Genomic DNA, 12,788 nt, shown 5'->3' with positions numbered 1-12,788 from the left:
GTAGCGGTCGCGCGGTTCCAGACTGTAGCGCCTAGAACCGCTCGGCTACCACGGGCGGCGGGACCCGATTATTCAGCATGTCAACATATCGCCGGGAAACCCTGAAGTATTATTGCATAATGAAAAGTTTTTCTGTCTGAAGCATCTGAGTGCACAGATAAGTAAAAGGCTTTATGAAGCTAGCTTATGACTACATATCGACTGTATGGGCCAAGAATATTTTCCAAGAGAACAGTTGCCTTAGTTCTTCCACACGAAATTTTACACGCAATATTACTGTCTGGAAATAAGGACTGTTGCAATTTCATTTGGCAACGCATTGAGTTGTAGCTGAGGCCGTGTTTTACACTATGATAAACAGATGCAATTTCAGCACGTATCACAGAATCTTCTCCAGACGTTAGTTTCTGACAAAGAAACGTGTAACTGTTTTATTTTTACGATAATGGTATTGGCTCTGAATGTATTGTTGTGTGTCTGATGATCCAATACAGTTTCTCTTCCTTCAATTTTTATCCAAAAGGTGGCGAGGCAAATCACACACTTTGCTATGACGCGGTATCCTTTCATGAACCGTGTGAAAAAAATATTTGTTTTCTAGCCAGTCTTTGTTGAAAACCTTACATCATTTAACTTCCTTCTTCGGACAGACGAACTTGAACCACTGTCTTCATCATTAGAGGAAGGGCGAAGCCTCGGGCACGGATGTGTGTGATGTCCTTAGGTTAGTTAGGTTTAAGTAGTTCTAAGTTCCAGGGCACTAATGACCTCATGTGTTAAGTCCCATAGCGCTCAGAACCATTTGAACCATTTTGAAGGGCGAAAATTATTTTCTCAACACCGATCCTTTGTGAAACACGCTGGAAACATAACTATCGAATAACGCCTAACTTAACAGACAAATGTGTATTTTGAATAATGTGTAGTGACTGGAAGAGGAAATTCACACATCATTCGTTCTCGTCTTTCGAATGATTCGAAAATTCGGCACATGGCGGGACGAAAGTATTTTCCTGGATCTCGGACAGTAAATTCCGGGACAATTGCTTGAAATGTATTCATCAGATACTACGCCTGAGGTTCAGGCAGGATTTCCCCAGTACGTACAAAGCTGGAGTGCTATTGCAGTGTCGGAGAGCCTCGGCAGTAGTGACGATACGAGAAGGGGAAATTAGCTGAAGGTCGGAATTGAAGTTTGTGTCAGACAGGGCAATGGACTCGGGTTAGTGCGTGCAGCTGCGGTAGCCACAACACTGCAGTCGTGTAACGGCTTGCACATCTGCCCGTAAGCAGGAGACTTGGCCACAAGTCCCGGCTGTGGCTAAAATTTTAATTCATTTCTTGAGCTCCTGTCGTTATCGAAGATATAGTTAAGAATCATTTGTCTCAAGGAAAATTTAGTTCCATCAGATCAATATTCAAAAGTGTATAAATATTAAAGGTGAGAATTTTGAGACAAAATGTATGTTTTTTTCGTCGTTTTTGTAATAACTCGCACTGACACTCCGGTGTTGGCAGCGGAGGCGGCGCCGGGGCGCGGAGCGGTGCTGGAGGTGCGCGCCGTGCACGTGGGGGCGGTGGCGGCGGCCAGCGCGCTGGCGGCGGCCGAGGAGGCGGCGGCCGGGGGCGGCGGCGGGGGCGGCGGCCCGGCGGGCTTCGTGGGCGCCATGCAGCAGCTGTCGGTGAACGGCCGGCGCTACTTCGAGGTGGCGCGCGCGGCGGGCGGCGCCGTCGCCGCCCCCGGCTCGCACAGCCCCCGCATTCGCGTGACCGCCGCCTTCGGCAAGCGCGACCCGCAGCTCGTGCACAACCCCGTCACCTTCCGCTCCAAGCACACCTTCGTCGGCCTGCCCGTGCTCAAGGCCTACTCCGCCACCAACATCTACTTCCAGGTAAGTGGCGCACCCACCTTTTTTTTTCTATATTGTTATTTTAAGCACCTTATACAAAGGTGGGCTGTCAGCAGCATAGTACGCTGCTCTTCGGCCGCTAGTGGTACAATGAAGATGACAGAAAGGTGGTACAGATAAGACAATAAAAATGGCGGGCAAAAACTGTAGACACGAAAAACAATAAACATGAAGCCGTTCACGCTGGACGAGAAAAAACACTAAAACCCGATGACACGGCGCACAAAACACGGACGACTGCGACGGCACAGGTGAACAGTGGTGGCGTGACGGCGAAAGAACACTAAACACAAAACGAAGGCACACACACTAGACACTGATGGCGACGATCTCCGGCTCGCGAATGTCCACTGAGCGTGTACGAGTCCGGGGACATGCCAAAAGAGGAGGAGGGGGGTGGAGGACGGAGAGGGGAGCGCAGAGATGCCACGGACAGGGGAGATAGGGGGAGGAAGGAAGGGAGGAAGGGGCAGGGGAAGCCCAGGGGAAGAGGGGTGGAGGAAGGGGGGATGGGGGGAAAAGGAGAGTGAAGGGAGGGTGGGTGCCCAGAGGAAAAGACAAAGGAAGTGGGAGGGGAGGATCAAAGTTGATAGGAGGGGTAGATGGAGGGGAGGAGGACATCATCAGGGAGGGGGAGCTGGCGGAAGCCACCTTGGGAGAGGGTAAGGAGGGTGGAGAGATGGAGACCGGGTGGGACGTGGGAATACAGGCGCGGCAGCGGGTGGGGTTGGGAGAGGATGGGTGAGACAAGTGGGTGAGGAGGATCGAGTTTACGGGAGGTGTACAGGATCCGTATCCTTTCGAGGAAACGAAGGAGGTGGGGGAACGGAATGAGGTCGTACAGGATCCGCGTGGGGGAGGGGAGACGGATGCGATAGGCAAGGCGGAGAGCATGGCGTTCAAGGATCAGAAGGGATTTATAAAAGGTAGGGGGGGGCGGAGATCCAGGCCGGATGGGCGTAGCAAAAGAATAGGGCGGATGAGGGATTTATAGGTGTGGAGTATGGTGTAGGGGTCCAGACCCCACGTACAGCAGGAAAGGAGCTTGAGGAGACGGAGTCGGGAGCGTGCCTTGGCTTGGATTGTCCGGAGATGGGGGTCCATGAGAGGCGACAGTCGAGGGTGCCGCCAAGGTACTGAAGGGTGGGGGTGAGGGCGATAGGATGGCCATAGATGGATGGTTAGATAGAAATCGAGGAAGCGGAAGGAAGGGGTGGTTTTGCCTACAATGATCGCCTGGGTTTTGGAGGGACTGACCTTGAGCAACCACTGGTTGCACCAAGCAGTGAACTGGTCAAGATGGGATTGGAGAAGGTGTTGGGAGCGCTGCAGGGTGGGGGCAAGGGCAAGGAAGGCGGTGTCATCAGCAAACTGGAGAAGTTGGACGGGGGTGACGGCGGCGGCATGTCTGCTGTATACAAAAGGTACAGAAGGGGGGAGAGGACGGAGCCTTGGGGTACACTGGCAGAGGGAAAAAAGGTGTAGGAATCCGTGTTATGGATGGTGACGTAGGAAGGACGGTGGGAGAGAAAGGAGCCGATCAGACGGATGTAGTTAATGGGAAGGGCGAAGGTATGCAGCTTTAAGAGGAGACCGGAATGCCATACGTGGTCATAGGCACATTCGAGGTCCAGGAAGGGGGATTGTGGAGCGACGGGAATTAAGCTGTTCGGTGAGGTGAAGGAGAAGGTCGTCAGAAGAGAAGGATGGCCGAAAGCCACACTGGGTAATGGGAAGGAGGCGGTGCTGGCGGAGATGCTGGTGGATGCGTCGGGTGAGGATGGATTCCAGTACCTTGCTGAAGACCGAGGTAAGGCTGATGGGACGGTAGGAGGAGACAGCGGACGGCGGTTTACCAGGTTTAAGGAACATCAGGATACAGGAGGATTTCCACAGGCCGGGGTAGTAGCCGGTGGACAGGACTACATTGTAGAGCCTGGCCAGGGTGGAGAGGAAAGAGACAGGAGCTTCACGAAGGTGGCGGTAGGTGACACAATCGTGACCAGGAGCGGTGTTGCGTTTTGTGCGGAATGTAGCAATGAGATCCTGTGTAGTGATAGGGGCATTGAGTTCCGTGTGTGCAATGTTGTCCAAGTACTGGAAACCAGGTGCGAGGGGATGGACAGAAGTGTCAGTTCGATCGCGGACATCCGGGAAGTGGGAGTAATCGAACTGGGGATCATCGGGGATGGAAAAAATGTCGGAGAGGTAGGAGGCAAAGTGATTGGCCTTACTAAGGGTGTCAGGGTAGGGGTGATCATCATGGAGAAGAGGATAGTAGGGGGAGGTTTTAGTTCCAGTAAGGCGATGGAAGACTGACCAGAACTTGGACAAGTTTATAGGTAGGGTAGCATTTAAACAGGTGCATGTCTGTCGCCAGTCCCGGCGTTTCTTAGCCGCGAGCAAATTTCTAATGTGTTGCTGGAGTTGCCGGTGGCGTCGTAGTGTGTCCAGGTAACACGTGTGGAGGAAGCCATGGTAGAGATGGTGGGATTCATAGAGGAGGAGGACGGCCTGTGGGGGTAAGGTAGGACAGTGTGGGTGGATGGCGGCAGTAGGGACATGGGCCTCCATGGCCTCAGACAATGTCTGCTGGAGAAAGGAAGCGGCATGGGTAACATCGTCAGGGTGGTGGTAGGTGAAGGGGTGCAGAGGGTATCCCGGTAGGCATTCCAGTTGGCACGGGAATAGTCATGGACATACTTTGGGGGAGGGTCATTACGAGGGTCGGGGCGGGTGCGACGACCGTCTGAAATGGTGAGGAGGACAGGGAGATGGTCGCTACCAATAGGCTCCAGGACATCCACCGTTATGCGGCCAAGGTGGTTACGGGAGGAAAGGATAACATCGGGAGTTGAGTTGGATTCGGGACGGGTGTGCTGGGGAATGGGGATGAGGTCGCCTTGAAGGGAGGAGAGGAATGTAGGAGAGGAAGGTACGGTCAATGTGGCAGAGGAAGTCGAAGGGAATAGGGGCGTTAGGGCGGACATAGATGGTGGTGCAGGTGACGGTAAGGCCGGGGAAGAAGAGACTAAGGATCAGTTCTTCAGGGTATCAGACCGCATCGTCATAATTTAAAATGCGCCAACGTTTCGGCCAGCGTTGCAGCTAGCCTTCATCAGGGCCTTACGTTAAACTGATGAAGGCTAGCTGCAACGCTGGCCGAAACGTTGGCGCATTTTAAATTATGACGATGCGGTCTGATACCCTGAAGAATTTTATTGAAGATGACAACGGCCGCGGAAGCCTTCGGTTACATTTAAGGATCAGGTGTTCGGTGGGGTCGGGAAGGAGAGGTTGGAGCCGAACTGGGATCTGGCGGTGGTGACCAATGGCAACTCCGCCACGCGCAATCAGGAGGGGATTATCGGAGCGGTGAAGAAGGTAGGGTGAAGTGTGGACGGTTTGGTGGGGTTGGAGGAAGGTTTCATTGAGGAGGAAGGCATCCATGCGGTGGGTGGCAAGGGTGTGCAGGAAGAGGTGCTTGTTGGCAGGAAGGGAGTGGATGTTGTTGAAAAGGATACGGTGCTGTCGCACCATGACAGGGATTTTGACGAGGGTGTCAAGACGGGAGAAGGTGAAATGGGCCTGGTTGTTGGAGTAGGTGGTATACATTTTTAGGTGGAAAACGGAACAGGTGGCGAGGAATATCTGTTGGAGGCTGTGGGGGCGCTGGAAAGGGTGAACATTTTGGAGGACGATGGTGAGGAATCTGATGATGTCCTCAGTGGTAGGTGTTGGGCAAAGGGAATTGCCAGGAGGGGTGGGGGCGTCCAGAGGGCGGACAGGAACGGCGAGTTCAGGAGTGGTAGGAGGGGGTCGGGCCTTACATTTCTGGGAGTAAGTAGGATGAGGGAGGTTACAGGTGTTACAGGGGGGGAGGGGGGGGTACTGGATATTGGGGCACTGCCGTAAGAAGTGGGCTTGCTTACAGTGCGGGCAGGTGAGGGCCTCGCGGCACTCAGATGTTGGGTGTGCATTATACCGCAAGCACCTCTGCCAGCAGAGGGATTGAGGAGGGGAACGGGAGGGTCAACTTGGTAGCGTTGATGAAAGAGAAAGGCACCCTCCTTCAGGAGACGGTCTATGGAGGGGGCTTGTTCGGAAAAGACCGCATAAGGCAGGTGGGGCCGGCTGAGTTGTGGATGCGGCGAACAGCACGCACCTCCAGATGGGGATGCGCCTTGAGCTCCGCTAACACCTCCTCCTCTGTGATTGTCGGACTAAGCCAAGTGATCATGGCGGTGAGGGTCGGCGGGCGATGCGGGGGTTGGGGTTGGCGGGAGGGAGGCGGGGCATGGGCAGGGGTGAGGGTGGCATTAGGACCGAAGCGGGTGACAGGGATGCGGGAAAGGAGATCTCTGTGAAGGGTAGGGCTGGTGGAGGAGATGATGACCGAATCACGGCGAGGAGTGAGGAGGGAGATGGGAGCACCGGGAAAATGCTGGCGCAGGAAGTGGGTGAGGTTCTGGGCCTCAAGAAGGGAGGGATCAGGACGGGAGAGGAGGTAGCGGTAGGAGGAGGGCGGGAGGAGGAGGAGAGGGCAGGGACAGGCGGGGAGACATCCATGGCATCCATGGCATCCTGGGCAGGGGAAGGGGGACGAGGCAGAGCCTTTTTAGATGCAGAGGAGGCAGGGGTGGCACTGGGGCGTTTGACGGCGGCAGAGGAGGTGTGGGGGCTGGGAGCAACTGGAAGGTGGCGTGGAGTGGCAGGTCCTGGTGCTGGAGTCGGCGCCGGAGATGGCGAAGGCGATGGCGACGGTGATGATGAAGACGATGAAGAGGGCGGAGGGGAAAGTTGAGCGTGGTCCGTGGCCACCCTAGCGGGGGCTGCGGAATTGGAAGAAGCAGAGGGAGGGAGTGGAGGGAAGGGATCAGAGGAGGTGCAGCAGGGAGGAGCCGGGGATGGGGCGACAAAAAGGGAGGGAGATGGGAGAGTAAGGAGTGGGGGGATGGAGTGAGGGGGGGCGTGATTGGGCACACCACGTGGTGGTGGCGGCGGCAGAGGGAGATGTGTATATGATGGCAGTGGTGGTGGCTGTAGTAGTGGTGGTTGGGATTGACATGGTGATAAGGGGAAGAACACTGGACAGGACAAAGAAGCAAACGAGTGACGGGCAAGCCAACGAGAAACACAGAGTAAAAGGGACGGAGAATGATGAAGGAGACTGGGGCGGAAGCCACACTCTGCTGCTGCTGGCGGGGGGGGACCCAACTGGCTGGACGGTGGGAATGCTGCTGCTGGTGGTGGCTGGCTGGCTTGCTGGCTGGGACTGCTGCTGGCTGGGACCGCTGCTGGCTGCTGGCTGCTGGCTGCTGGCTGGAACCGCTGCTGGCTGATGGCTGGAACCGCTGCTGGCTGGAACCGCTGCTGGCTGGAACCGCTGCTGGCTGCTGGTTGCTGGCTGCTGGCTGGAATTGCAGCTGGCTGCTGGCTGGGACCGCTGCTTGCTGCTGGCTGCTGATTGGACCGCTGCAGGGTGGCTGGCACCTGCAATAGACCTATCGCTTCGATTAGAGCCGGAAAGGCACAATAGAAGGGAGGTATCCTTTCATGTTACCTCCGGAGATGTATCGCACCCACCAGTCCGCACCGCTTTATATATGGCCCAGTCACATTAACGTGACCACCGACCGCGTTCGACTTCGACGTGAAGTAACCGTCACAAACGGCAGATGGCAGCACTGGTAGTCGATGGCACGTATAGCGTATCGGGGAACGCGGACGATGTCGAAATGTGGAAAAGGTACGATGTCTCTGCGTCCCTAAGGGCCGAGGGTGGAAGCATTTCCGAAACGGTGGTAGCTGTGGTGCATCGTGGGCCGTAGATGACAGAAATGAACGATGGCTGCGGAGATGCTTACGAGCGAATAGCCGTGCAACTGTTTATGGCACGGATCCTTAAACGAGAAACCTAGCACAGCTGGCAGTAGCGAGCCTCCACCTTCCGGAACCTCAGTGACCTCCTTCGTGCACATCTCGGGCTGCAGAAGGTTACTCGAGCTTCTTACAGGTGGTCACAGTAAAGTGTCTGGGTAATGTATTTATTAGGTTCACCGTATTTAGAAAGTGCTATTGCTCTGCAACTGCGTATTGAATAAACTCAATTCAGTTGACAATGTGTTCTTCATTTCTGTCCACGATCGGTCTGAGCATTTATAACGCACCCATTTTCTACTTGACATGTATATTGTGCCGTGGCGAAGCGTCGTCAGATCTTTCTATTTATCTTGCAAGGCCTTCTCCTACATCTTGCCAGGCATTCAACTGATCCTACATCACATTCATTACCACTAATATGTTATAAGAAACGTTATATCTAATACACAAATTATTTACAGAAGATTGGAAAGGTTGATGAAACACGAACTCGGAGAGTATTTTGGCATCCGGAGCAATGTACGAACACACGAGGCAATACTAAACCTACGACTAAGAGCGGATGACTGATTGAGAATGGCTAGGTTTACACCTTCTGTAAGAGATATTCGAGAACGGAATCAGGCAGAGTGGTTGCCTCTCCCTCATTTCATTTAATCTGTGCGCTGAATAAGAAGGAAAGAGAAATTTGGGTAATGAATAAAAATCACGCTGGAGGAATTGGCGACTTTCTTAACACGTGTCCCACCATCGTAGATGGTTCTTCGTATTGCCTTTTAGTAGGCAACAATTGGCCAGTCGGAGAGTCCTGTGGCGTAACCCGTGAGTGGCGTTTATCTTTAATTAAAATATCGGGAGCAAAAATAAAAACTTTGCGGTTTCCCGATAATATTGTTATTCTGTCAGAGACGGCAAAGGACTTGGAAGATAGGCTGAATGGCACACAGTCTTCAAAGCAAGTAATAACATGAACGCCTATAAAACTAAACCAGGGGTAATGGGGCCTAGTACGCTATTTCGCGAGTGAGTGACTGACTCACTGACTCATCACCCCCCCCCCCCCCTCCCCAGCCCCAAACCGCTGTGGACAGTAACTTGAAATTTGGAGACGGTGTTGATCTGGTACTGCAGGCGTCGTTGAAGAACGAATTTTTCGAAATTCGACTCCTAAGGGGACGAAATGATTTTTAAGGTAATTTTGAAGCCAGGCCTACGAAACTTGGCATTTGGTTTCTCGTTCAGAAATAAAGAACACATGTTTCAGCATTTTTAGAAATTTAACCTCTTTTGGGAGTGAAATTTTTTTGAAAATAAATCGTTATTAAAGAATTGCTAAAGTATTTTTAAAGCATCAACTATGAAAATTGATATTTGACTTCTCGGTTAAAATTTAAAAAATACGTCCTTCGGTGTTTTTGGAAATTCATTCTTTATGGGGGTGAAATAGGGGATGAACTTCTTTGTGGAAATATTTCATTATGCAAACATTTTTGAATGTAAATCTATGGAAATTTCTATTTGACTTCATTGCTAGAAATAAAAAAAATACGCATGTGACTGCTTTGGAAATTCAACCCTAATGTTGGGAAATAGTGGATGAAATGTTTTATGAAAATATTCATTGAGAAACCATTTTTAAAGCTAAATCTATAAGAATTGGTATCTGACTTTTTGGTTATAAATTAAAGAAATACGTGTTTCATTGGTCTTTCAACCCCAAAGGCATTAAAATGGGGCTAGACTGATTCACTTATCATCGCCCAGCCGAAACCACTAAGGACAGAAATTTGAAATTTGGAGAGGCTGTGGGTCTTATACTGTGAGTATTGTTTAAGAAGAGATTGTTCGGTGTTCCACTCCTACAGGGAGCGAATGGTGGATGAAAGGCTTTTGAAAATGTGTCATTATGAAGGGGATTTTGAACACAGAACTATGAAAATTGGTATTTTGTTTCCGGACAGTAATACGTGGTTCAGTATTTCTAAAAATTCATGTTTTTTTAATTCAGCCCCTTAGGTGGTGAAATAGAGGGTGAAAATTATTAACAAACTATTTCGTTACATTAAAAAGTTGGTATTCTACTTTACGGTTAAATATAAAGAAATATGTGCTATGGGATGTAATTCCTATGGAAATATCATCATAGGAACACAGAAGGCACGATTAACAAAAACCTTGGGCTCCAGCTACCAGAATCACTTTTTGGTGAGAAAGTCCTACGGAAAAGATCATGCTTCTATGGCTTTATTAGCCTGAAAAGTCTAGAAGGTGTTGCAATTTGTCAACAACATAAAAATTTGATCACAGAAAAACAAGAAAAATCTGTGCAGGCCGTAGAGACTACATGAGTGAAACAGCGGACGCCAGGCCAGTAGTGTGTGACGTGTATCTGCAACTCTGGTTCAAGATTAAAAACACGTCGTGTCACGCACATTACAATCTTTAAACAGGAATGATGGAGGGACTTTCTAAATTTCATAAAAAAAGCACACTGGAGTCGCCTTCGGGAGGACGACTGTTGAAACCCGCGTTCGGCCATCCTGATTTTGTATTTCCGTGATTTCCCTAAATTTCTTCGTGCAGATACCACGTCGGTTCCTCTAAAAGAGCACGGCCAACGTCCTAGCCCATCCTTTCCTAATCCGATGGAACTGATGGCCTTGCTGTTTGGTCCCCTCCCCCCAATCCGCACACATATGTTTAACCAGATTTATGGATCTGTCCGTGCAGTCGAGGGTATGGCTCTTGGTGTAACATTTCATAAGATTCTTGTAAATTCCTGTGTTGGACTAACAGATCATTGAGAGAAGGGTCCCACAAATAAACCGAAATAATTTTTCAACGTGCAAAGTCTTGAAGTCTCTCTCACAAGTCATGACGAAATTTCCCAACTACTGAAACGAAGGTAGTCATACCCGGTTGGGAAATAAGTGCCTTGTGTTGTGAGAAATGTTCTATGTCAAGAACTTTAAGCTGATTTTTCCGAAGGATTAACTATTTTACAGCATCAGTCTTCTCCGCCATATCTGTCAGTAATTCATTCCCTCCTTGCAATGAAAGGCTTGATGAAATCAAATAATTGGCGATGAACAACCACAAAACATTTAGTCACAGCTCTGTTTTCCCTGGAGTCAGTTTTTTCCCAGATCACATCGTCTGTGTGTCTGGTGTTGTAACGAAGTTCCAGTGAACGTTCTTAGAGCTCTTAACAGTGCGGTGGTCTAAGAAGCTCTCTGTATGGCGTTCAAAAAACAATTCCCATTCAGCGCTGAATGGTGTGGCTTCTTCATTGTTTGAACCAGTGCGTGGAAGTAATGGTGTTCCTAATTCAGAAAGTAAATCTAATGTAACACAACTGATGTTCTTCAAGAGATGCAGAGACACGAGTGTTGTGCCGTATGCGGTCTGATACCCTGAAGAATTTTATTGAAGAAGACAACGGCCGCGGAAGCCTACGCTTACAACTGATGTTGGCAAACTGTGACAAGCCGAACGGCTCGCTGTGTCGGCGGCCGGCCGCAGCCTTGCTCTTCGGTTTCCTTCTCGTCGTGGCTCTCGGAGGGCTAGGCAGGAGGTCTCTGATCTAAATAGTGCCAACTCACTTTTCTTAAAACGTATACAATTCAGTTTTGTGCCAAAATTACTTCTCAAAGTGATGTTAACATTTTCATCGTTACACAAAGAATTATGGTAACAGTGCTCAAACATAGTTTTGAACATAGGCCGTTAACACGCATACGAGGTTTCAAGGATTTTCCCCGCCCCTCCTACGTTACCATCCATAACGGCGATTCCCGCACCTTCTGCCCCTCCGCGGGTGTGTCCCAGGGCTCTGTCCTCTCCCCTCTCCTCTACCTCCTGTACACGGCAATATGCCCCAACCCCCCCCCCCCCTCCTGCAGTATACCTCTTGCAGTATGCCGATGACACCGCCTCCTTGCCCTCGCTCCTACCCTTCAACGGTCACACTGTCTTCTCCAAAATCAGATTGACATTTTTGCCCCTTGGTGTAGCCAGTGGATCCTGAAAATCAATTCTTCCAAGACCCAGGCAATCATCGTAGGTCGTACCACTCGCTCCTTCCGGCTTCTCTATGCTTCCCTTACCATCTGCGCCCATCCTGTCCGCCTCTCCCCCATCCTCACCTACCTCGAATTCACCATTGACCGTCACCTCACTGGGATCCCTCATCTCTGCTCTATCTGATCCAAAGCCCACAACTGCCTCTGACTCCTTAAACTCCTCTCTGGCTGGACGTGGGGCTTGAAGCCCTCTACCATCCTACACACCTATGAATCAATTCGTCCAATCCTCTGTTATGCCAGTCCCACCTGGATATCCATCCCCCCCCCCGCCCCCCCCCCCAATTTCTATAAGTCCCTCCAGATCCTCGAGCACCGTGCACTCGGCCTCGCCTTCTGTATGCGCCTCCCGACACCACATACTCTATGATCTGATTCCTTTCCCCCATCTGCTCCTTCTCCAAGAACGTATCCTCGTCTACGCCTCCCACCGTCACGATCCCCCTCATCCCATTGTTGCTCCTCTCCTCCCCGACCCCCGCCCACTGCCGTGCCTTCACCGTTGTGTTCACCCTACCCTCCACCTTTACACCCTTCATCTCCTTTCCACCAACTGCCCCTCCCAGATGATGCAGTCGCTCCCTCCATTTATCCCTCCAATGCCACTCTGATCCTCTCCTCCCATTTCCTCCCTCTTCCTGGGCTCTCCCCCCCCCCCCCCTCTTCCATCCAGATCTTTCCGCCGGCCGCGGTGGCCGAGTGAATCTAGGCGCTTCGGTCTGGAACCACAAGGCTGCTGCGGTCGCTGGTTCGAATCCTGCCTCGGGCATGTATGTGTGGGATGTCCTTAGGTTAGTTAGTTTTAAGAAGTTTTAAGTCTAGGGGACTGATGACCTCAGATGTTAAGTCCCGTAGTGCTTAGAGCCATTTGATCCATCTGTTCTTTACTTTCCTATACTCTCTTTGACTCCTT

The 12,788-nt window shown here is 51.1% G+C and overlaps 1 protein-coding gene across 5 annotated transcripts in view; it reads left to right on the top strand.

Moving 5' to 3' along the window:
* Nucleotides 1-12,788, top strand: part of LOC126260117 (neurexin-1a) — a 2,420,624-nt gene that overhangs the window by 2,107,371 nt on the left and 300,465 nt on the right. For all 5 annotated transcript variants that reach the window (XM_049957356.1, XM_049957358.1, XM_049957357.1 and 2 more), the window contains one exon: nt 1,519-1,892. In XM_049957356.1, the coding sequence (XP_049813313.1) occupies nt 1,519-1,892 (374 nt within the window). The remainder of the gene's footprint in view (nt 1-1,518; nt 1,893-12,788) is intronic.

Source organism: Schistocerca nitens, chromosome 5 (genome assembly GCF_023898315.1).
Source record: "Schistocerca nitens isolate TAMUIC-IGC-003100 chromosome 5, iqSchNite1.1, whole genome shotgun sequence".
NCBI lineage: Eukaryota > Metazoa > Arthropoda > Insecta > Orthoptera > Acrididae > Schistocerca > Schistocerca nitens.
Note: the sequence above shows the minus strand (reverse complement) of the source record. Positions and strands in the feature narration are given on the sequence as shown.